The sequence below is a fragment of the Dysidea avara genome, chromosome 2 (assembly GCF_963678975.1).
Source record: "Dysidea avara chromosome 2, odDysAvar1.4, whole genome shotgun sequence".
NCBI classification, from domain to species: Eukaryota; Metazoa; Porifera; class Demospongiae; order Dictyoceratida; family Dysideidae; genus Dysidea; species Dysidea avara.
The window spans coordinates 52,423,001-52,450,322 of record NC_089273.1 but is presented as its reverse complement, the minus strand read 5'-3'; the positions used below and the strand labels follow the sequence as shown (position 1 = coordinate 52,450,322).

Here is a 27,322-nt window from a genome sequence, read left to right as displayed (position 1 = left end):
CTATTTCCAGTGAAGGTGATGATTGTTGAGTTGGATCCTCAAAAACATTTAGAAGTAGTTACACACTATCTTGAAATTTGTAGCACTGCTTGATCCGCTAAAATATTTCAAAATTTATTTGTTCAAATGCCAGACACAATATTTACAGCCAATCAATTTTCACCACAGTCTTTCCTACAGGGAAGCCATATAGTGTAGTATTTGTTAAAATTCTATTCCAAACTTTTAATGGAGCCAAACCATACATGTATGTTGTTGACACTTTTACTGCTTTGGGCACATGCAAAGTTTTTGGGAAAACTCAAATGAAAATTTCAATAACTTTTTAAATTAATTGTTTTGCACATATTAAACCTTCTTTCTGTGAAGTTTTACACGCAAAGCTTTTTTTCCAAGGAGATATGGATGATTTCATCAGACCATGTAGTAATTTTACATGCGTGGGAACCAACTAACTTACAAATTGGGTGATTTGTTCAGGTGCTGGAATGGCTAAAACCTCGGCTAAAACTAAGTCTTAGACAATTCATGCCATTTAATTGCAGAAAAGTACTAAGATTACTTCATTAAACTAAATTATCAGATTCTCTATTTTAGATGGTAAGAATGGAATTATTTGTCAACAAAGTAATTTTGTCACCCTTAATCACTCACAGAACGCAATGCATTACTACAAAAGTTAGTTTGTAATGTATAGGACAGTAAATTGGCCATATCTCAGGACCAGAATGCTTAAAGATATTAAGATTGAGTTTTAACACAAGACTCACCCACTACCTCATTTAAGCTATAAAAATAATAGAAAATTTACCAACGTGCCAAAAAGGTGTACACATATACGTCACCACTAATCATCTGGTTGGCAAGTTGGTTGCTGTTGGCTGCAAAGCAGCAAAGTGCAATGTAGTGAAATGTATTATTTTCTTAAGAAAAGATCACTTTATTTTTAGCTACTTTTCAGGATCCAGCTCAACTTGTACATGCTATAGTACTAGTGAAGCTTCACATTACAATGAAGTTTTACACATCCCACAAATCAAAGGCAACACTGAAAAGATGGTTTTAAATAATATTCATGATACATAGCAAAGCTGTCTTGGCTGGTGTTCAAAACTCATATATAAGGCTCACCATAAATCATCAACAAATACTATTTCTAGTTGTGGTCTGATTTATTCAGACACAGCATCCAGGCCAGGGCTTCAAAGACCCATCCCATTTTGGATCACACGGCCACATTACATTATCATTATCAAATCACCTTACATCATCTACTTCCGTTTGCAGACAAACACAGCAACAAATAAATTATATTATACAGAATTGAAGTTATGTAATTAATAATTATGTTTCTAATACTTATATTATGCCGAGACAGTATTTCCATTGTAAAATAATCTGAAATTTCTGCCTGTACCGAAATGGTGCGTATAGCTGGCCATCCAGCAAAATTCTAAAAGTTGTCAGCATTGAATCAAATGATTCGAATCCCATTGATATCTTCATAATTATACAAAAATTCAAGGGGGAAATTTTCGCAGATTCCACGGTTTTGGGGGTTTTCAGCAAAAATTTTATCCTTCAATATTTAGACTTCCATATAGTCTAATACAATTTGGAAGTGTTTCAAATCCACGAAAAATTTATTTTTTGCAACATTGCTCATGCAACCTTCAAATATTTTCCCCTCGAAATATTTAGGTTATATGGTAATTGATGTACCCATTTTGCAAAAGTCTGCTCCTATACTTGAAAACTTATTTTATATTATGTAGATATTGTAAATAATTATTTATAATTATGAGTAAATCAAAATAAATAAATAAATAAATAAAATCTTGACTCCTTTTGATTTTTATGAAATTTGGCACAAACATGGATTCTATCAAGCAACTTTCTCACTCCAAGATTTGGCTCATTTCATTGGTCTCCCTTTTATTAATTAATTATGACCACTCAAAGTTTCTGTTTAACATTTCATCTAGCGTACACTTTTTAAATAAAATGCTTTATAAATTTACTTGTGACTAACATAGAAACTTCTGGTTTGGATATTCTCTTTCCAGTGATTTATAATCACTCAAAGGAAATGTTAAACCACAAAACTGTTACTTTTCCTTTTGACCTCAAATTTAAAAACAATATCTTTTTCGAATTAACTTTACTTTTTATTTACTTGATAATTGGTCTAATGCTCTTCATTCATCACTGCAAGCTTAAAGTTGGGATCAATCGTAGATCATGAGTTATAAGTGTTAATGTTTAAACTTGTAATTTCATTTGCATAATAAAGAGGAAGTTTTAAAATGTCACTGGATGTGAGTATAATTGCCTGAAATTTGCGGCTAGGGTACAGAGAGGAAGTTAATCAGTGTAAGGAGAAGGAGTCAAGTGTTACATCGTTTTGTTTGCTGGCATGTAAAATGTGTACCTTTTGCAAACAATGTCACAAACAGTGTATACATAATTATTGAGTTATCCATAGGCCTGAGTAAAAATTCATGATTTTTTCAGGAATTTCTTCAAAAATTTCTGCTTTTCAGTGTTACCATTATGCTCCTAGGTTAGCAACATTTCTTACAATTAATCAGTGAGTGTTCTATTGGAGCATTTCACTACAAAGTTTCTGTTGTATATTAGAGATTATTGATCTTTGAGTACTCTATTGCAGTTTGCCACTGACTGCTTTATTAGGGAGTATTGAGCTATTTTTGGAATTTAGCATAATTTCAAATATCCACCTCATATGCTAGCATTATGCTGGCATAGCCCAGCCTGTATGCACTACAAAACTGATTGTTGTCCATGAAGTAATCTGATGTGTTAGGCTAGAGATATATAACTGTCATTGATCAGTTTGTTAGCACTATCGGTCACCTCCTTCTTATTATTCATATCCTCCTGAAACGTGTCCATCTGATATTCATTTAGGAAGCTTGGATTGTTTATGTGCTATTATACTGCCAGTGTATCCACAACAAATTGTACACAACTCTTCACTGTTTTATAAAACTACTTAACAATTCAATTGTTTGTTTTAAGGCAGTGCTAGTCACAATGACATCATTGTACTGCTATGACAACATCTTTAATGATTACAGTTGTTCTTCAGTCCACTTGCTTGATGAGTGATAGCTCTGTGTCATTTAGCATGCAGTCTGTAGTATTATTATAAAAGGATTTCTGTTTTGCTAGCAGTTGATTTGTTACTTTGATGTCCAGCCACTTTACTTCACAATATGTAATGATCACTGATGTTTAGGTGTCCAAGGAGCATCATAATTAATCATAATACTGCTGTCTTTTAGCTTGCAATGCATTAAGCAAGCCCCATGTCACAGCTGAACAATTTCATTTAGAAGTTAATAGCATCCAGGGGTCTGTGGTTGACAGTTGTACTTTTATTTAGGTTCACTATTGTTTCAGAAAAATATCCATGTGTATATAGAAGCATTTTGAAGCCCCTGAATGTATCTTTTAATATTGAGCATTTATTGAACAGCCATCTTAGGAAGGAATGTAAAGATTTATTATAATTGTCTGCCATTTCCCTTTAGTAAGTGTCACAAAGTGAGATGTATTTTGCAAACATGTTGCTTTGAGTGTCACTGCTTTAATGCATGGATAGTTGTTTATGTTATCATCCACACATACACTAGAATATATATCATCTTGTGCAGCAGCTAAATGTAAAAACTTCAGTAGAGCTACTTAGTTATGTTACTTTAATTATGTTCTAGAAAAAGAAAACATTTTAAACAAATCTATAATATTTGGCCTACAGAGGACTAGGCTGAAGAAAAGATTCAGGTTGATATTTTTTAGGTGGCCATCATGATAATGAATTCACTGATGAATTGTGTGTTTATTCCAGCCATATTTCTTGATAAATTGACTTTACTGTAGTCATGGTTTTCTTTAACATTCATGCAATAATAATACTTGTCTAGATAATTATAAATGTGCAGTCCATACAACTACACCAAACTTTCTACCTCCTCTGGATCATGGCTTCCATTAAGATTCAATTGGGATGTGTCGACTTAGCTAATTTTAGAAAGCAGGTATATGTAAGAATTGGAAATTATGCTGGCATTTCAAAGTAATACAATGATAAAGGTTTAATACTATAAGCTTCATAGACCTTGATAGATGACAATTAGATAGGTTGGCAAAGTGATTACAGGACAGTGTATCATACGAATGCTGGTAGCCAAAGATTATAAGTGCCAATGCACATACTCAGTTATATAGTGTAAATTTATCATGTTATGTCTTGTACTGTCTGCCAATCAACTGACCACAACCTATCAATTTAGTGCTCTACAGCCTCTCTTTGGGAATTGCACAACTAAAATGTTGGTAAAAGAGTCAGAGAAAACATTATCTTAGAATTAAGTTCTCCATACCATTCACTTACAGCCAGATAGCAGTCACTATAAGTCCCTACTCTTATACTAGTTGAAATTCCTTTTTGTATACTTTTTGTTAGCTATTTTTGTAAATAATTACTATGACTGGAGAACCCACGCATACCACATCTGAAATGGTGCCGCATGCTCCTGTATATCATTTATTATCTGAAAAGTAAAGTATCCATTACTCTTTGTTGTCAGCTATGTCCAACCAGTTACATAGCAGTATGATTCAAGAACTATTTGAAAAGCACCTCTGCAATCAAAATAGCCGCTATGAAATATATGGATGATTTCTGTTTCAAAGGGATGCTACTGCCAAATCAACACTTTTTGCTGTCAGCAAAAGATGAATGGGACACAAAGGAGGACACTAGTAAGTGCATGAAGAGTGCATCGTACATACTGCAGCCTGCCAAAAGGTACCTCTTGGGCTGAAGCGACGTCGAGCAGTGAAAAAGTCAAGCCCATAGCCTTAGCCGCTATCGAGTTATGCTTGTTTGAAGGAATTAGTTAGTCAGTCAGTCAGTCAGACAGTAGAAAGTTCTGTAAAATAAATTCCGTAGCAACTTGTTGAAAGCATTTCAGATTGATCTGGAAGCTTGTTTGGACTTAGTTTTACCTAACCAGTACTGCCTAATCGTCATCTGGGAAAATTGAAGCTGGTTTTTGGGTAATGTAGTTTGTGGACCACGCCTACTCCTTTGTATTCTGTGTCCATGTATACAAATAAGTTTTCAGCTTTTAGCTGTAATTACATTTCTGTTCTAGCTGCAAGGAAGTATTACATGTGAGGATTGGATTGTATGTATACATATATAGGATTCACATTATTTATAATTATTATAAGCTAAATTACATAGTGAGTCATTGGAACATCACTACAGTTCAGGCTCAGTGTCAGTATTTTAGAGCTATAAGTAGTTTTTACACAAAATTTGAGAGGATCTCTTCTACAACAAAGGTCCTAGCTATCCACTTTGGTAAAGCTCAAGTTGCAGCTGATGTTTATGGAACAAGTGTTTTGTTTTTATCATCACGTAGAGCTAATGCTAAGCTTCCCTGCAAGAAAAAGATGGCAACTATAGCTCCATCGTATCACTTACAAATGAAGTATGAATTTAGTGATAATGATACACCATTGTTTATTCTTATATTATAGTCTGGCTTACCATATGTTACAGTCCCAGCACATTATAGCTGTACAAATGACTATTTAGTATGCTCATAGACATATACTGTATGCTGTAGGAACTGATTTTTGCTTAACTGGTCACATAATATATTATACTAGTTAAGACAAGACAGGTAACCATGTGGCCCTCTTACTAATTGGGAATTATTTTGCTTCCAAAAGGAAGTGACCTACAGTGGAACCTCAGTTATCCGAACCCCTTGGGACCAGGGGTGGTCCATAAGTCTGAAAAGTCCATATCTCTGAAACTGTTCATGAACAACCTTAAAATAGCATAAAAACATTTTTAAAAATTTCAGTGTTATCAACTACCTAGTAGAACAGTCACTACTCTAATACAGCAGTCATTTCCATAGTTCGGTCAACCGAGAATCTGGATAAGTGGTGTCCGGATAACTGAGGTTCCACTGTATTCTAAATAATAAAAGTAAGTAATCGAATAAGTGGTTATCTTTACTGACCATAATTATTCACCCTTGCAGTAAACATTATTTGCAACAGTATTCATATACATGTATAAATACACTAAGTATACACATACATACATATGTGTACACACTACACAACACACACACACACACACACACACACACACACACACTACACACACACACACACACACACACACACACTACACACACACACACACACACACACACACACACACACACACACACACACACACACACACACACACACACACACACACACACACACACACACACACACACACACACACACACACACACACACACACACACACACACACACACTGGCAAATGCAACATGCACAAATAATTATACTATTATCACTATTTTCAGTAATGGTAAGTACAGTATGGCTGCTAACTACCATAAAAATAAAAATTATGTGTGGGTATTATTGAAGAAGTGAAATTTTGTAGCAAAATATTGAAAGATCATTTGGAATGTAATTTAGATTGCCAGTCAAAGTTACCTGCTTGTGTTATTAGAACACTGACAAGAAGCCAGTTTGTTTGCATTAGCATTGCTAGTAGCAGTTGCTGAGTAAATACCAGTCTATGACATGAGATGACAACTCAGCCCAACTATTATGACTTTAGCAAATTTCAAGACGTGGTCTACTTCTTTCACAGCTAAAAGCAGTAGTATTACATAGTAGGACAATCCCCATAAACTTTTAGACAGTACCTTTCATGCAAGAAACTGATATGTGCAGTACATACGTAGCAATGTGCAATGTGTGTAGGACTCATCTTGTGGCCTTCATGGAGAATTTGCCATTTTAGGCACTGCTGATATTCAAATGCTGAGTATTAGAATGGAAAGTCTGGTCATGTTTAGCATTACTTAAATCCCAATAGGTTACTGAAGTGTTAGCTAAGCAATTGGTTATTCTAATGCAAAGAATGATTTGTGGTAGCTATTTTGTCACGGTTTGTCTATGAAAGTGAATGTCAAAGAGGAAGATCATAATACTCTAAGTAACTTTACCACTGCATCATGTAGACTATACACAATACATGTTTTATTAAACTAACAGTCTATAACTATCATCATATACACAATAGGTTGTTTAAACTAACATTGCTATAACCATGGTCATTTGAAATACCCTTGCACTTCCATCAAGCTAATGCAAGTCAACATTATAATCACACTAGTGACCCAAAAAGGCAGATAATGGCCCATATGCTAGCTATGTAGCTACATTGTTTGAGGAATGCTGAGATTTAAAAGTAATTGTCTGATAGTGTAAATATTCAATAGTTGGATTTGGTGCATTTGTGAATAAGATTTGTAGAATAGTTTACAGTGTTTTACTGGCCAGCGAGTCATAAATGCAGAAATACAATGCTTCATCATTATGGCAAATTATATTTTAATAGAATGAGATTCATGATTACCTGGAATCAATAAAACTCATTCAATGCTAATTACTGTAATTATAATTTCTTTTGTGGACAACATTCCTGTATGTACAAATAAATTACACACATACCAATTACCAAATAAGTAGTACCATGGACAAAGCTAATGTACTTATTGATTCCTGGTAACCAGTAATGATTCTAATTATTACAAAACGTTTTTATTATGGTGCTGTACAGAAGGAAATATAATTATTTACCAACAAAATAACAGTGAATTCTAACCTTAACAATCATCGTAATGTAAAAAGGTTTTCTTACAATAAAATAATGAATAGAACTCAGCTAGCCTCACAATGCATTCATGGTGCTTTGCCAGTATTTGTTAGAAATATCTGAGGCCAAAATGCCTTCAGTGTGACCCAAAACACCCCTACAAATATTTAAAACATTAATGATGGAATTTTCTGCTGACTGACTGACTATTACATACTAAATGATACATTCAAACAAGTGTAATTCAATAACACCTAAAGCTTCAGGCTTGGTTTATCACTATTAGATGTTGTTTCAGCCCAACAAGTTACTTTTGGCATACCACAGTATACACATTAATGGATTTATGCTTTTTTTATCCTTTGTGTTCTGTTTAGTTTGGTAACAGCACCAGATGTCAATTTGTGATAGCATGTAATGGCTTCCCTCTGCTATTATTCATAATGGTATAGTTATCCATATTTTCTGTAGTGACTGGTAAGTTGTGGGTCCCAATGTGTGGGTGCTTCTTGTACTGCTCTTCATTTGCAGTGCTGTGTGATGATCTGAACATAGCTGGAAAAAACATAATGACTGCCTCACTTTTCAGCAATTCCTACTTGGACATTTGGATGCATTTTGATGCTGTGCGTATGTCCAAGTCCACAAGTCATAATTGTCTTACAAAATGTACTGTAAACAAGCAAATACTAGGAAATTAAAGTTCACATTTGTGATATAGAAATAAGGAGGTTGCCTACACCTGTAGATAACCTAATAATATAGTGGATATTAAATTTACTTTCCACGTGCATATGACTGAAGTAGGAATGTCCACTAGTATATCATTCTGCAGGTGTAGGCTATACCTCTTTTGTTTCACTATTTTTATACCGAATCAAATTTAATTATTCCTTGCATCTATTAATATATTTAGATAATTGATGCACAATGCTGCATTACACCAACTAGTATTACCATTTAGGACAGTGTAATTGGTTAATACTGTAGTATGTACTGAATTATTGTGATTGTATATTATTATTATTATCATTGCTAAATAATAATATACAATTGTCATTATAGGATGATTTGGTTTGTTTACTGTTAAACTGACCTCTGTGGTTATTACACTTACATGACTGTATACAAGTCAGTACTTGGTCATTATCTCGGTACTAATAGTTGCAACAGCGGTAGGCCTGAGTCAAAAAATGCTCAAAATTTTGTCCTAAAAATGCTTTCAAGAATTTTCCAAATTTTTCGCTTATTATGCTGTTCAGTATTTCCATTATGCTTGTATTATGCTCTGAGATTAGCAACATTTCTTACAGTTATCTTGGAACATTTATAGTATTTCACTACAAATAATTGTTTTATTAGAGTGTATCAATCTCTCTATTGCAGTTTCCACTGAGTAATTATCAATCTATTTTCATGGAAATAAGCTACATAGTTTGAAACATCCACTTAATATGCGCATTACAGTATGCTGACATAGCACTCCAGCATAATTTGCTTTTATTATGCCCGCATATTTGATGCAGGCCTAAGTAAGGGAGTGCACATAATATGATCAAGTCATACCTTTATCAAAACTCTTGATAACTAATAGTTGCTACTTCCACAGTACTCTACACAGAAATATTGCATGGTGCAACCTAAACAAATTATTAGTAAAAGACTAAAAGTTTAACTAAAGTAATTTCAGTAGCATTTTTCTCAGCCTCTCTTATTAAATGCATGCATATATGTCACTCAATAATGCAAACAAGGCTACCACATGGTCAAGATCATCGTCATCACCATCACTACCATTGCCATGATGACATCAAGCTTTAAAATGCTAGCTGATGCAGAATCAGATTCCAATTTTATCTACAAAAAATACATTATTGGAGTGTAGTTGACGGTAAGTACAATATATAGTCTGTTTGAGTTCCCCTTCTAATATGATAAGTGTAAAAAGAAAGCCATGTAAAAAATATGAATATATGTGACCCAGTCTGGGAAAACTGGTCTTATCGCCCATATCAGTAGATTGGATTTTTCACCATGAACACAAAGCTACATGAATAGACTACCTAATTTCACAATCAAATCAGCTAGACTTGAGTGGTCTGGTTTTGTTGGCTGCTTTTCCCAAGCACAGTGGTGATATGTATGTGTGGTGTGGGACTGTAATGGAGCTCTGGTTAGCCTGGGAATGGCTGTATGTGGGTGTACAACTCCGTGGTGTTGAATAAATATCTCTGCTGTGAATTTCCTTTCATTTTAGCCAGTTTTGAGACTTGAATTACCCATAACTTGGCCTAATTCATCCCTACACCTTCCTTTTCAATTTTTAAACAGCATCTTGTCCTCCTTCTGGTCCCCCGCCTCCCTCCCCTATTGAAGCTCGCCTCATACAGTCAACCACGGTTTAAAAACTATCTAGAATGGCAGGAAACTTAGTTGTTGGCTATAGCTACTTGCACGGTGGATGCTCTGGAAGATAAGGGATTGGTGTAAACCATGTGAACATTTGGTACACATAGCTTTAACCATTGGCAAGCTACAACACATTAAATACTTAAAACTGGCATTTCTCGATGCATTTAAATAGGCAATAAGACCAGTGTTCCCAGACTGGGTCAGATATAATCTTTCTCCAATAACATGTACTCTATATTGTATATAAATAGCAACAAAGTAGACAGTAAGCAATTAAAGTGTCATGACTTGCTTTTTCTTGCTCATATCAAAGCGAATTCTTCCAACATTAAAGGTCTTCACTAATGTTTGACTGGCAGCCTGTGTGGCAAAATTTATTAAGGAACATGCCACACTGGGCTTAGATGGACTCAACAGACTATAATTATTTAACCAAAGTTACAATCTTAGTCATTTGTTTACCTGTTCTGCAAGTGTTATATCAAAAGTGATAAAATCATTGACATCTATGAAATTGACCGATTGTGCAACTAATGTCAAAGTTACACTAAATCCAACTGGAGTATTAGGAGCTAATGAGATTCTGACATTTATTTCAGACGTGGAATTAAATGGTATAGATATCATCTCTGGAGTTATTGTGTACGTAATGAAACTAGCTTCTTCAGGTTCTACATCCATGTCAATGGTCAACCTAAAAGTATCCTCATGGTTCATATTCAATAATGATGCACTGATAACTGTTTCACTTTCTGGTCCAAGTAATGCATACCCAGCATCATCGTCACCTAACAATTAAATCACAATTTTAATCATACTATAGAAAAGGAGCAGGTAATAAAACATTGCCTTTTATGGTCATCACAAAGAGTTACATATGTTGAATGGTACAAGAAGTGACAATAAAACTAATCCACTTACCAAAAGCCAAACTTATTGTCACTGGATCTACAAAGACATCACTTAGAAAAGAAAAGTTAAACCCGTTATCATCAATTCCTCTAACTATCATCTGGAATTCTCTGTTAGGACATCGGAAAGATTGAATAAATGTATTATTCTCCAGCTCTGTTAAATTTGCATCTGGTTCAAAATTTTCAAGGTAGATGACTCCATCAAAATCCACAAGTGTAATATAGTTAATTGTAACTGGTGCAGCACTTCCAATGATAGTAAAAATAGCATACATGAAGTTACCTAGCATTGAAACACATGAAGAAATTATACAAAAGTAAGAAAGTCATGTTTTAAGATATACCTGTTAGGGGCTTTACATCATTAATTTCTTCATCGCTATTAGGACTAGTCGTAAAGATCTCAGTTAAAATGTTCAGACGACTGTTTCCGACCACATCAACATTAAAAAGTTCTTCAGCTTGAATTGTAAGTCTCCATTCACCATAAAGTGCAACATCAGATTCTGCTATACTGATGTTGGCAATGTATGCTGAGCTAGAATCAAGTGATATTGAAGACTGCAACAAGTCATTAGCATTGCCACCTGTTAGATTTGAACACATTGAGTATGATAATAAGAGTACAGTATATTATTATAGCTCACCTTGTGGGGTAAATGTACTAACATTTATATTCTGGCCAGTCACAAAAATCAAAATTTCAAATGTATAACTATCCACAAGAAATACACGAGTATAAGGAGAATTAAGAGTGGAGAATCCATATGCACTTATCAGCTTGTTGCTACTGCTTCCTTGTGTGACAAAATATGTCATAAATGATCCTAACTCAGAAATGTCATTTGGAGAAATTTCAATAATCTGCCCTTCAGAGAAAGTTGTAAGTTCTTGGTAAATATCGTTGTCAGTTTGTCGCTTCTTAAGTTGTTTTCCATCGTGGAATTCCCTGTAATGTAGCGAGCGCTTTGAAAGTGATTGGGAAGAAACGTCACAGATAATTTGAACTTGTAAATTTTTTGTTTCGAGGATAGCTTGAATTCTGCCAAGAAGAACTTCATCTGATATAGGAGAGTCAGTAAATACAAAGATCGGTGAATCTCGTTGGCTGGCTTCAGCAGCACATTTCACTGCCGTAAGTATTGGAACTTCACCATTATTGAATGTCTGTGGTTGTAAGTTACCGATAGCCACTAATAAAGTATTTGTATCTTGGGTGTTGGTTGTGACACATTCACCTACGTAGTTAAAAGTTACATATCATATTATAACAAAATAATTATGTGACCGGATTTGCGAAAAGGTACCTTTTTCACATACAAAATTTGACAGATATTTTGAACTTTGATGCTCATAACTTTTTGATCATGGCATATAATTGTCTGAAAGTTCCATGAGTGTAGCTACTGCATTTTGATACCAAGAGCAAGTTAATCAGCATAAGGAATGAAGTGTTACATCATTTTGATTGTTGATATGTAAAATGTGTGGAAAAGGTACCTTTTCGTAAATCTGGTCACATATACAATCAAGGAAAGCATAGCTAATGGTACAAATGAATAAAAAATTGAAGTGCACACTACATGCATGCCACACATGAAAATGATACTAATACTATCACATAAAATATAACTACAAATGTGCAACAGCGTGGTGCATGTGGAATAGTTTTTAAAATGCTCAAAATCGTTTAGACCATTGTACGTATATGCATTCCATTGTACTTGGCATCCCTATGATTACTGTTGCTATAGAATTTTTCTATCTGTGCTTGTACATGGATGATTACTGAATACTATTGATACTAATAACACATGTGATATTGTCCACGATGGCCTGGTGGCCAGCAATAATATAGACTGTCATATCTCATGATTCCCAATACAAGGGTGCTGGAAGAAAAGCTATACACGTGATCATGAGTGTGACCTGCGTCCTGCGACTTGAAATGTTCTTGTTGTCTTGCCAAAATGAAAATGTTACTTCTACCAATATTTCCATAGATCTAAGTTTAAAATGCTGCATTGAAGAAACTTTTGGATACACATTTGGCTTATCTTCTTCTGACTATTTATTGTTTGAAGAAATAAGAGTAAAGGACACAGAATGGGGTAATTCTAACTTGACACAATACTGTATGTGCCATACTCTAAAAAAAATGTAAAACTTTATTTGCCATACTTTCATGGTAAGTATGTTTGTGATGTGAAAGCAAGTTTGTGTCTTTTGACTAGATTTCATCACGAAGAACAATGATGACCACTTCATTCTCAAAATTTGAATTAGAATCCTGTATTCCATCAACCTACCAAGTGGTTTAACAAAGCTGAATATTTCTAATAAAAAAAGGTCTATTTGGGAAAATACTTCTAGAAAGGCCAGCTAAATGCAAATGCATCTACAGTATCATGATAGTATGAACAAGTCAACTCAATGTTTTGATTTGGTTTGAGTGATTTATACAGCAACTGCATGCATTAATTCATTTCTCTATTGTTCTATTGAACTGCATTACAATTCCATGATTTGTTGAAGGAAAGATCACCAAGACACATAATACTCTAAAATTAATTGTGTATCTGAATTACGTTGCACAGCATTAAAAATGAGGAACTGTTCAAGAAACTCTTCAGCAATCAATCCACTCAGTATGAAAATTACATGTTATAAATATGATAACAAGTCATTTACTTAATTAGCACACTACATACAAATCAACACCTATACACTAGTAGAGAAAGAAATAGGACAAAAATTAGGAAAAGATAAGTCCATATATGATGCAAATATTTTAACTGCTACAGTAGACAAAAGGCATGTGTTCAGGGCATAAGCAAAGTTACTGGCTATACAAAGTAATTGTGTAGTCAAAACAAATAAATTTATAACATTATTCATAGCATTACACTATCTGCCTGGGCTTTACCCTACTAAAGGACATCTGTCACATCTTAGATCTCTCTATTTTAGACTTCAGTTTATAAAATCAATATAAAAACTCTACACTCCGTACACAATGATATGATGCACTGATATATTAGCTACTGTACAATCGCCTATCATTAACTATCGGTGAAATAAGGCAGCAAAGCATTGGATATTGGCTAAGCAGATATAGCTTGCAAACCTAATGGTAATAACATCACATAATTGTGCATTAATACCTGTATCATGGGGAAATTTAAGTCACAAACATGGATATTGTAGAATAAGATAAGCCATACTCAGAAGAAAGCAATTTCTACACAAATCCAGTGTGCTACTGTAGAATATTCCACTTGGCTATTATGGTATGCATTCAAAGTAATGATTAGATAGTTTTAAAACATTTATAGTATAGCATAATCTTTTTATGTGTCGATGCACACGCACACACACATGTGCACACACACATGCACACACACACACACACTACACACGCGCACACACACACACCACACAGTACACACACACCACACAGTACACACACATGCACACTACACACACATACACACTAGCTACACACACACACACACACACACACACACATACACACTAGCTACACACACACACACACACACACACACACACACACACACAACATACACACATGCACACTACACACACACATGCACACACACACACACACACACACACACACACACACACACACACACACACACACACACACACACACACACACACACTAGCTACACACATACACACACACTACACACACACATACACACTACACACACTAGCTACACACATACACACACACTACACACACACACACACACTACATACAAACGGACACTACACACACGCATACACACACACACACACACACACACACACACACACACACACACACACACACACACACACACACACACACACAGACACACAGACACACAGACACAGACACACGCATGCATGCACATGCACACACAGAGTACATATTACATGGTCACTGCCCAAGAGTACATGCATCATTTTCTGTCTGAAGACCAGCAATCACAGGAAGTGTGCTACACAATTCATGACTAAACCCTCCTCCAAGTTGTTCAGGACACCCTGGCTAGCAATGCACCTGAACCGCTTTTACAACTATCTACAATATAAAACTTAAAATAAAATTCATGGAGACTGTCAAAATAATTTGGAAACAATTTTGTAAATTCATTTGTTGCTGTAATGTAGAGGTTTTCCTCTTTCAGAGGTAAAAAATGTATTAACCAGACCTGTTGGGACCAAAATTTTTGTCCTTATTTTGGAGGTTTTTTCTATTGTGTCCTTAATTTGGGGAGTTTGTTAAGGGAGGTTCCACTGTATAGTAAAAAAAATCAACCATGTTTCTTTTCAAGGCAGTAACGCAATCAAAATTTCAGCATTAACCTTGGAGTTCCTTCAACCCCACCTAGAAGTTGATACAATTTAGCCAGAAAATCATTTTTTTCTTCAGGCCAAATAAACTTAATTATTAGTTTCTCATCCTCCTGCACTCAAAATAGCAGTGAGGGAGGGCGGATCTATATTTTATTTTTTACTAACTAGATAGCTGAATTAGCTAGCTAAAATAATTTAAAACTCAATTTCTTAGACTGCTCTAGCAAGGTACCAACTATAAATGGTGTTAATTCGCCTCCCTTAGCTACCAGTGGTGCAAAAACATCCTTGATGAGGTAAGAAAAATGGCGATGCAGGAGGGGATGAGAAACTAATAATTAAGTTTATGTGCCTCATTGATGTGAAGTATCATGTTTAGTTTCCTTATATTTATTAGCCTTGCAGTTGCTATCAAAGTTTGATTCTACACCTATTAAAAGCTTCAAATGTCAAGCTAGTTACAATACAAACAGAAAGGTATGTAATACTGATACATAGTAATGGCCTATCTCTTTAATGCTGACATGTCTACACATAGCAAATTACTACTTACCTTTATCACTCAAGGAAACTAAAATGTATCTAATAAGCAAATTCTCAGTATCTTGTTGTATGTTAATCCCAACATTATTTACTAGCTGTTGAACTTCACTAATAAAAGTATTTGATATCTGGGTAGGGTCAATTACAATTGCAACACTAACACTTTGTTGAACTTCAATGCCCACAAATCTGGCAAACAGCCCATCATTGTTCACATCATTACGTATTTTCAATAGCATTTGTAGTGAATGTTGCTCTGCCACTCTAGCTGCCATTGTGTGAAGGTAGTAATGTGATGATAATTTGGGATGAAGACTGTCCTTGTTTATTCCACCCGTGGCAGAACTTCCTGATGTACCATCAAATATGCCTCCATGGCTACATTTTCCTCTAGGTTTAGAAATTTTGTTTCCCTGTTTATCTTCAACACCTGTATAATATCCACTAGTCAGTAGCTTTTGTTCTATTAACTGACTATTAATATTATCCATGCACCTAAAACATTGACGTGATTTAATAGCCTGTCCTAAGTTTAACATAATATATTTATTTTCAGTAATTGCTGAAATTGGGCCCGATGCTGTACAATCTGAGCATGTCGCTTCCGTGGCAGACACAACATTTTCTATTTCCATGTCCATTTCACCTAGGACGTCGTATGGTCTTAAACTGTTTTCCTCGTTAGCCCAGTTCTCAACCCAATTAGTGTGGCTATAGAAATCTTGTAGAGTGTGGAGCATTCGCCCAGTGAACGTTCTGGCAGTGTGGTAGCGCCCTTCTCTAATTTCAAGCGATACAGTTCTTCTGAAACGCACGAGTCGATCTTGACCGTCACGAAATTGCTCTGAGTCGAAGTGCGCGTGGGCTACTCGGAGCTCACCTTTCTTAGAATCAACCTTTCCGTTGTACTTGTGTATATCTTCAACTCTCTCAGAAAATCGCTTTTTTCTTCTTTTTCTCGATGCACTACTCTCAGTTTTGTAATACGCGTTGATCAGCTTGGACATGTCAAAATCGGCAGAACCTAGAAGCTGTTGAACATTTTCAGAGCTTTTCGGGTAGTTTGGATAAGGGTTATCTGTTAACATCATTGCAACTGCCCGTAAAACTGCTTTTTCTGTGATATCTCTGTGAGTAATTGTTTCCTCGTCGCTAGTCGTTTTCTTCACCCCAAGGAATAGGTTAGCACCAAACCTTCTGAGCCTGTTTGGTAAAAACCCCACAGCAAAACCTAAAGCACTTACGATAAGTATCACCTTCAAATACGTGCCCATTGCGTTAGAACGTGGCATAAACTGCAATGCTGTACGAGGCGGTAAAAAGTATAAAATGCTATAGACTTCTTCGAGACTACACGGGAGTTATAATCAAGACACACGATAGTGTGTCGTGCGGCCCAAGAAGCCGGCGCGCCACACCGTGGGTATATAGACAGGAAGAAGAAAACGTCATTTGCACTTTGTATCTCGGTGATACCTTATCCGATTGGAACTAAATCTGTTGCAGAGTTTCCCGCCAGCTAGGGGAGTCTACATTCCAAATTTGAAAGAAATCGCTCAAGCCATTTCCGAAATACGAGCAACCAAACTTTCGGTTTTTTTCTTCTTCGTGTTTTCGCACACTTGAAAAAAATTGCTATAAAACGCAGCCGCGTACTCCGATCGCTTAGAAATTTGGCACACAGAAACGGAGTCTAAAGGCGAATCCTAGCATCACATTTCGTGCAAATCCGATGAATAGTTAGGGAGTTATGACCGATTATTCGCGTAAAATAAGATCGATTTGTTGTCACGCCTACAGGGTAAATCGCTCTATGGAATGAGTTGAAAATTGTTATATAGATGGAGTAACCATCGTAGGGGTGCCTTTTGGTGGTTTGAAAGGAATCGAGATAAAGACCATGGAGATATGACACAAAACCCAACCTGTGTCACAATTACGCGATCGATTTTATGAATAAATAGATATTCGTTTTTACGCCTACTAGGCAAACCGCTTTCAGCAATGAGCTGAAAATCGGTGTATAGCTAGAATACTCTTCATAGAAAGTCCTTGCAGTAGTACAGAAGAATCGGATTACAAATCACTGAGGTATGATCTAGGGTATGATTCGAAAGCCAACTCCGTGTAGCAAATGCGAGATCGAGATACTCTAATAGAACAGTCACCCTAATAGAGCATTCAGCTAATTTATTTACTCCATTATAGAATTCTATTACATTGCAAGTTATTCTGTAGAATTTCAGCTGCGGACAGTTAATCTTATAGACAGTTCAGCAAGAAGCAAGTCACCCTATAGAGAGTTCAGCTACCAATATACTGCTGTAGTGATTCAGAACATTACAAGTCACTCTGTAGAGAGTTCAGCTACAAACAATTCACTATGTAGAAGTTCTGCTACAAACAAGTCTTCATGCAGAGAGTTTAACGACCAAAATCCACCATTTAAAGACTTCAGCTTTACTAACAAGTTACTCTGTAGAGAGATCAGCTAGAAACAAGAGAGAGCTCAGCTAGAAAACGTTACCTTGTAGAGAGTTCAGCCATAAACAAATCACACTGTAGAGAGATCAGATAGAAAAAGCCACCTTGTAGAGGGTTCAGCTGTGAAGTGATCACCCTAGAGAGAGTTTAGCTAGAAAACATCATGCATCCTGTTGAGAGTTCAACTACAAAGAAACCATCCCGTAGAGAGATCAGCTAGAAACACATCACCTGTAGAGACATCAGCTACCATCCTGTAGAGAGTTCAGCTACAAATAAATCACCCTGCAGAGAGTTTGCTTACAAAAACTCACCCTGTAGAGTATTTCAGCTACAAACAAATCACCTTGTAGAGTGTACAACTAGACACAAGTCATCCCGTAGAGAGATCAGCTACAAGGAGTTACATTGTAGAGAGATCAGCTAGAAGAAATCACCTTGCAGAGAGTTCAGCTACAAAGAAACCATCCTGTAGAGAATTCAGCTACAAAAAAATCACCCTGTAGAGAGTTCAGTTACAACCACATCACCCTGCATAGAGTTCGGCTACAAAGAAACCATCATGTAGAGAGTTAGCTGCAAACAAATCACCCTGTAGAGAATTCAGCTACAAACAAATCGCCCTGTAGAGAGATCAGCTATAAACAAGTCACCCTGTAGAGAGATCAGCTACAAAGAAACCATCCTGTAGAGAGTTCAGCTACAAACAAGTTACCCTATAGAGAGATCAGCTAGAAACAAATCATCTTGTATAGAGTTCAGCTAGAAACAAATCACCCTGTAGAGAGTTCAGCTAAGAAAAGATCACTGTGTAGATAGCTCAGCTAGAAGAAGTTACCTTGTAGAGAATTCAGCTACAAAGAAACCATCATGTAGAAAGTTCGACTACAAACAAGTCATCCTGTAGAGAGATCAGCTAGAAGAAGTTACCTTGTAGAGAGTGCAGCTAGAAAGAAACCATCATGTAGAGAGTTCAGCTACAAACAAATCACCCTGTAGAGAGATCAGCTACAAACAAGTCACCCTATAGAGATATCAGCTAGATACAAGTTACCCTATAGGGATCAGTTATAAACATATATAATATATCACCCTGTAGAAACATGTGTTGGAAACAAATCACCATGTAGAGAGTTCAGCTAGACACAAGTCACTCTGAAAAGAGCTCAGCTACAAACAATGGGTATTTCAGCTACAGTTCAGTTATGTATAAGAAGTCACCTTATTACCTACAGTATGATTATCTTTTATTGTTAAACATACAAATATTTTTAATCAGACAAAAAGCTGTACACAACATTACTTCTTTTGTTCCACAATTCCTGCAGAAAAGAAAAAAAAAACAAGTTAAAATGAAGCACCAAAGCCAGTTAATGGCTGGCTTTGTGGCTTGCAATACAAAAAGTGATATCTAAACCAAAACAGCCAAGCTGTAAAAAAATAGTGCGGCCCTCAAAAAGGCCAGGATGAAAAAAGATGTGAAATCCAATGTGGCGGCCAAGAAATGGCTGTTATGGTAGGTTAATGGCAAAAAAAATTTAATTACGACAATTCAGGTGAATTTGGTGCCAAATCCTAGTGGAGGAGGCAACACAAATTCACCTGAATTGTTGTAATTAAAAATTTTGCCATTAACCTACCATCACAGCCATTTCTTGGCTGCCACCTTAGATTTCACATCTGTTTTCATCCTGGCCTTTTTGAGGGCTGCACTATTTTTTTACAGCTTGGCTGTTTTGGTTTAGTATTAGTATTAGTATTTGTGTTACAGGTAAAGAAGGCTCAAGGAGCCTGTAAAGCCTGATCTGTACAAAAAGAATTTACCAAATTTGTAACTACATAGCAAAAACTTATACACAATAATAATTAACTAATTAATAATCATACAATAAAGTAGACCAGCCACTGTCGAGAAAATTTTTAAAACCATTAAGTGTGGGAGCATTAACTATGTGATTGGGTAAACTGTTCCAGTCATTGATGGCTTGTACAGTGAAAAAGTAGATCTCACTCTTGATGTTGCTTGAGGTTTAAATAACTTGTAATTGTGACCCCTAGTTGTTGATAAAGTTGTAGTAGTAAACAGATCTGATGTATCTAGACTAAAATGGCTGTGTAATAGCTGTTAGAACATTATCATATCTCTGCACAGTCTGCAGTATTTAAGTGATGGCAAGTTTAGAGTAATGAGGCGATCATTATATGTGCAGTTTTGAAGATCCTGGACCAATTGTGTGGCTCTTCTCTGTATCTTCTCTATTTGTTCTTGATCTAGAATGTATTGCGGTCCCCAGATGATGTTACCATACTCTAACACTGGGCGGATATATGATTTATACAAGCTGATGAATGTAGCATGGTCGAAATTCTGAAAAGTCTTGTGAATAACTGCTAGTAGTCTGTTAGCTTTCTTGGCAACTGTGGTAGTATGATCGTGAAACTTTAACTGATTGTCAATCATTATTCCCAAGTCCCTTACAACATCACAAGATGTAATAGTAGTGCCATCAATTACATATTCACCAAATCCGTGAGGTTTACCTAAGTGTAACCAATTACACTTACTAATGTTGAACTTCAGTTGCCATTTCTTAGACCATGCAAAAAGTAAATTTATATCTTGTTGAAGTTGGCAAAAGTCGTCTACAGTCCTGATAGTTCTGAACATCTTCACATCATCTGCAAATTGAAAAATGGGACTATTAACTATTAAGGGCATGTCGCTGACATATATATTAAACAAAATAGGGCCCAAAAAAGAGCCTTGAGGCACTCCACTACTGACACTTGACCAATCTGATGCATGACTGTTCAGTATAACTTTCTGCTTCCTTCCCACAAGAAAATTAGATATATACATGTAAGTACTGCGGTTTTCCAATTAAGTTCTTGCAATGCAAAGCGTCATGCGCTAATGATGTGTCAGTATGCGCAGTTCTTTAAATACACCTGTAATATTCTGTGGCTGTCGAGTTGTATGCGTAGGCATCTTGAAGTCCTGTGAGTCAGTAGTTGTCACTGAATGTCCACTGTTGAACAACTGCGCACGTACATGCTTGTATAGTGCATGACGCCTTGCATTGCAAGAACTTGGAAAACCACAGTACAGCAGATTGCACTTCCGTTTTAAAATTCCGTGCCACATGCGCATGCGCACACAAGATTGAAAATGTTTTGTTCCACAGAACAAGTTTGTGATGTCAGGGACTATGATTTTCCAACTTGTAAAAGTAGCTACGTGAAGGATTTTATTTGAAACCGTGTGTATCAGCGCATGCGCGACGAAATTTTTAAACGGAAATACAATCTGCTGTATTGCTGATTGCACGAAACTTAAAAATTTCGTGACGTATTCGTGTGTGCGCACACAAGATTCTAAAACATTTTGCTTCATATAACAGGTCGCTCATGTCGGGGAATAAGATTAAAAAACTTGTTCCGTGAAACAAAACACTTTAATTCTTGTGTGCGCATACATGCATGTGTCACACAATATTTAAAGTTTAGTTGTGTAACCAGACGCCGGTAATATGCATCTGAGCATCAGTAAATATTAATTGCAGTATACCAGTGGCAGAGCAAGTAGTTGATATGAGTGGGGGGCTGATCAGGGGCGGATAAATGAACTGAGGCACTACATTGTCTCTGGTTTGGTAAGGTGAGACCAAAAAAATAAGGTCACAGCCAGCTGACAACAGCTGCCCACCTCACCAGCTACACATTTATAGCAGATAAACTAGGCCCCTATTTGGTGATTATTAGTTTCTCATCCAGCCTTTCTAATTAGGCCCCTATTTGGTGATGATTAGTTTCTCATCCAGCCTTTCTAATTATTATGATGCGGGCGGGAGGGTATTACCATTTGCCATTATTTTATAATATTAACATGACACACTGATGTACAGACCTTGTCCAAATTGTCTTTCTTTTTTTCTTTCTTACTACAAACATTTCCTTCACTACTTTTCGTGATCGCCAACTGTTTTTCGACAGTCAGCTGAAAGCCTGCTTTGATGAAGTCGATAGAACACAATTGCAACTGGCATTGCAGCAATTTTTTACTAAGGAAAACAACAGTTCTCCTGGCGATATATAGCGCGTTGTAGCGCTCATCAACAAAAAATTATAACAGTTTGGCATCACGTGTTCTTCTGAGCATGCACAGAGTAAATAATGGCTTACCATGCGGTAACTTAAGAAGGATGCGGGCGGTGGATGAGAAACTATAATAATCATTAAATAGGGGCCCTACATAAAAATCCTTACATAGCTCACTAAACGCTGCTCTAATACTGTGACTGCTTTATTAGAGTGACTGCTCTATTAGAGTATCTCGATCTTTATCACGGTTTTCAGCCCCACTCCAAGAAGGATAATTTCGGCGTGATATCATCTTTAGGGGAGCTTACAACAGACCGACGGGGGTTCAGCCCCCTAGCCCTCCCTTTCCTCCGCCTATGATATAAACCACACGTATACCATGAAACCACCTAACTTCAAAGAAAAATTTCAGGATACATATCTTATAAACCCTGGCTGGCCATGGTACATTTAAGTTAAACCATGGCTGGCCATGGTACATTTAAGTTAAACCATGGAGTGGGACCAGTACCGCCAAATTCTTTATATAGAAACTCTAGCCGAAATAGATTGTGGGAAATTATTATTATTATTTTTTAAGATACTAAGACAATGATAATATAAATAAACACTTAAACAGTGGGCAGAGAGGCAAACTCTGCCCAGTCCTGGGATGATGGTATTGTTGCCATTACAGAAGCAGCATTGCCATGTTGAATATCAATGGCAACCTTCTGAATCAAAAATTGGGTGGCCCTATTATCACCAGACTGTTCCATCACCTGGGAACCTATCTGCCTCACTAATGAGCGTGCACATGATCCCCAAGCACCCAAGGTCTCAACACATAAAGGGGAGAAGTGAAATGATGGAATCAGACTTTCTGCACTTAGCTGACTCTGCAGAGTTTGCCAGCCACCTGGCACCACTTGCAGAAGTAGATAAATTAGATGGGGCCAGGGTGTCTGAACAGGTAATGTCCCAGAGCAAGGGTAAGCCCCGTGACCAAGGAATCTATGACATACCATCAGTCTGGCCTCTTACCATCATTACGACACACACCGACTGGCTCCAAAACAGCAGGAACACCTCCATACACCAGAGCACGACGAATAGTTTCATTCACTGCAGCGTGCCGAGGAATACTGCCTCCACTACGCCTGCAAGACAAACCGTGAGTTCCAAAAACATCAACTTTACTGCCACAAACACACGTATGCTCAACAACGATGGGAACACCGAGACGTAGACCAAGAGCAATCCTCAAAGATTCACTGTCCAGCTTAGTGCCCAAGGAAGGTACAGGTAGAGCACCAAGCCACGCACCAGACTCTGAGGAGGAAACTGACAGTAGACGAGCCTTTGTTCTAGCATCAGAGGCAGAGTCCAAAAGAGATGAAAAATGGTGTTCGTAAAGCAGTTCGTCCCAACTGTGTTGATAATGTCTGCGGTCTTCAGGGGGCATAGGATATTCAGCAGACCATTAGTCAAGAGCCTTGTGGAGGAGAGAAGGTTCAAAAGTTAAACCGGAGGGAGTCAAGATGGAAGAAACTAGTTCGGAGGTACTATGAAGGGAAGAAAGATAACTGGGCAGACTTAAATCAATAGCACTACGGATTCCCAAACCTCCTTTGGCAGCAGGGAGAATAGACTGAGCCCACGCAGAAGAACTGATGTATATGTTGGTAATAGTCTGGAGGGAAGTGTGGATTAATTCATCAAACTTCTCTAAAAGTCCAGGAATCCTCCAGGATGGAGATGTGCGCAGGAGATAAAGGAGATAGGAAATTATTATTTGTCACGTGACGAAAATGATGCCTTCGATTTTTCATCCTACAATACTCAGACCGAAGCAATTTGTCATTCTTGCCTTCCTATGAGTTGAGAAACGTTGGCTTAAGGTGAGAACTAGTGTTATAGCACATTCAGAAGCGATTCACCACGTTTTGGAATGCGGATACATCCCTCCTGGAGGAAGACAGGGTGACAAAGGGTTCAGTGTTGGGTCCCATCTTATTCATGATGTTTGTCAATGACTTACCTTCGGTTGTATCAAGTCCCGTGTATATGTTTGCTGACGACACTAAGATTTTCCGTGTTGTAAGAACTAGTGAGGATTATTCAGCATTACAACATGATTTGGACTTACTTTATGAATGGTCAATTCGTTGGCAACTTAAGTTCAATATCTTGAAGTGCAAGCATATGCACCTTAGACCGATGCATCACTATGGGCCATGTTATTTGGATGGAACAGTTACTCAGTTACTGACAATAGTGATTGTCACAAAGACTTGGGCTGCGTCCAACACTTGAATATAGTAACGCAGTAAGGGGGCCTTTCTTTGTTCTTGATCAAAGGAAAGTGGAGAAAGTCCAACGTAGGGCTACACGTTTATTGTCATCATTAAGAGATAAACCGTACGAAGAGAGACTAGCAGCACTACAACTACCATCCCTGGCTCACAGGCGTCATAGAGGGGATATGATACTACTTTACATAACTATTTCAATTCAGATTTTTCCACTCTATATACCTACTCTGATACCACCATTACAAGGGGGCATCAGTTTAAGCTTTTCAAATGTCACTCAAGATTAAACTGATCAAAATATTTTTAAAAATAGGTTAATTAATGATTGGAACGCTTTGCCTGCAGTTGTAGTTAACGTAAATTCTGTAAATAATTTTAAATCCTTATTAGATAATCACTTATTTGATTCGAGATTTACTTTTGTATAATGGTTAATTGTACTATTGTGTGCAGATCCAGTATACAGGCTGTGCCTTTACTGGTACTTTAATCGTAATCATAATCAAAAGAGTGAGTGTGGCCCCGACTAGACATTGGGTGACCTGCAGCTCGAATCCTGGGGTTGGAGGGATTTTTTCCATACTTTGGCCCCTTTTCTGTTACACCTTATCAGTCAGTAAGTAAAGTCACTAGGTCTAAGTCCTTGAAATTAGGTTAGGTAATCCTAAGGCTGCAGCACATGTTGCTGTCAGACCTTCAGTGCTGGTCACTGTAAAATGCTAATTATACAGCCAAGTACTAAGAATAATACAAAATGCGGTTAAAATTACGTCATTAATAATGAATGAATAAATAAATAAATAAATAATAAATATGATGTTTGAGAAAACTACGAGGCCTAGAGACATGAACTAAGCGGGGATAGATTCGCCTGTGAATGAAGGCACAAACGTATAATCGTCGCTCCTGTTCGTGCTGATGATTTGACCATACATGCAATTCTATATAACGCCCAGTACCACACCCTTGCTTAATTATTTACAGATTGCGCGAAGGAGATTAGTGATGCCCGTGCAGGAGAGCCAGAGGCCACTTTACGTGTAAAGAAGATCATAAGTAAGTTTTTTTTATGTTTGTAACATCTCAGGTCTCCATGCCAGCTGCCAGTGGATTCATTCACGTACATAGAAAACATTAAAACATAGGTAGGGTCCGCAACGTGAAAAATGAAGTAGCAAGAAACAAATCCCCGACTATCGTAGTATGTTACCCTTAGTGCCCCATCACTAATACCACCCTTGGTTTGGAACTGAGTTCCCTTGTTGGAGAGACACGCGGATTTTAATATCTCACGTGATTGATCTTTATGTCATGCGCTCCAAAGAAGACGTTCAGAGCTCCCAGATTCTGAGTGTGATATCAAGTGTTGTTGGCCTACCAAACCATGCATAGAAGTGAGTAAAACTTTGCCTGTGTTTTCCACGGAGGCTGACTTTCTGCGGATGGGTCGAGAAAATTTTTCGTTCGAGGTGTTCTACCAGCCAAGAGAAGAGAAGCCAATCCTATCACATAAGATGGTAATGAAGTTGGATGTATTCTACACACCAAGTTTGAAAGAGCTGCAACCTTTGTAACCATCTGACTGGCAGAGATGAAATTTTCAGTGCAATGATCTTCAATGATTTTGGTGGGTTGCCTCCTTCCTACTGTTACAAACTGTCTTCCATAGGAGCTTTAAATCAGGAGAAGATCCAAAAGAACATCTGAGGTTTCTAAGAAGTGGTCAAATCCTTGACTTTTAAAGTTAAAAGGCCATTGCAAGCTACTACTCTAATAGAACATTCACTCTATTAGAACAACCATGTGGTCACTACATTTACCATCTGCTTTTGGTTGTGTCAATCGAACAGCTGTAGACAAGTTGCTTAGTTAATAAAAGTTGCACAATCATTATAATATTATTGTATAAATAATATAGATACAGATCAAAACCTTGTGTATCGGTATGTCAATAATCCTGCATAACCTAGCTAGCTAGCAACTTCTTCAATGTTTAGGGCAAAGGTTATAGCTTTAAATCATACTGAAGAACACAACTATGTATAATTTGCAATGTTTGAGGTGCATATTGTGCACTTTGACATCCTCATGCAGTGTGGTTGGGTGTTTTATGTACAAGCAAAGTAGTCCTCCAGGAATGGCATACCAGACATCCTGCAATGTACATGATGATAGAATCGCTGCTAGTTTTCACTAATTGTTGACATGTGTGTAATTACATTTTTATCCAAACGCACTTAGTTATAATTGTAGGAGTGCATCTAGCTATAGTTTCATTTGAAACAATGTGGTATATACTTTTAAAAAGTTGCACAGGTTTAATTTATAGCATTACAATTTCCGTTTTGTCATTAGCACTCTCAATCAATTAGGTGTTAAAGCACAAAAGTGTTCTAGGATGGAATCCCAGTCCCCTGCCATGTAGTTGATCTCATGCTAGGACCAACACACTAAGTGTTGCACTTCC

General features: G+C 36.9%; 1 protein-coding gene across 2 annotated transcripts in view; it reads right to left on the bottom strand.

Moving 5' to 3' along the window:
- LOC136247632 (von Willebrand factor A domain-containing protein 7-like) overlaps positions 1 to 17,349 on the bottom strand; it is a 38,439-nt gene extending 21,090 nt beyond the window's left edge. Inside the window, exons 1-6 of one of the 2 annotated variants that reach the window (XM_066039402.1) lie at positions 15,987 to 17,349; positions 11,713 to 12,303; positions 11,410 to 11,652; positions 11,073 to 11,348; positions 10,614 to 10,939; positions 9,303 to 9,596 (exon numbers count right to left, since the gene is read on the bottom strand). In XM_066039402.1, the coding sequence (XP_065895474.1) occupies positions 9,495 to 9,596; positions 10,614 to 10,939; positions 11,073 to 11,348; positions 11,410 to 11,652; positions 11,713 to 12,303; positions 15,987 to 17,268 (2,820 nt within the window). In that variant the 5' untranslated portion in view covers positions 17,269 to 17,349 and the 3' untranslated portion in view covers positions 9,303 to 9,494. Of the gene's footprint in view, positions 1 to 9,302; positions 9,597 to 10,613; positions 10,940 to 11,072; positions 11,349 to 11,409; positions 11,653 to 11,712; positions 12,304 to 15,986 lie in introns of those variants that run through there. The other variant, XM_066039403.1, reaches the window with a different exon arrangement.
- Between the last annotated feature and the right edge of the window lie 9,973 nt (positions 17,350 to 27,322).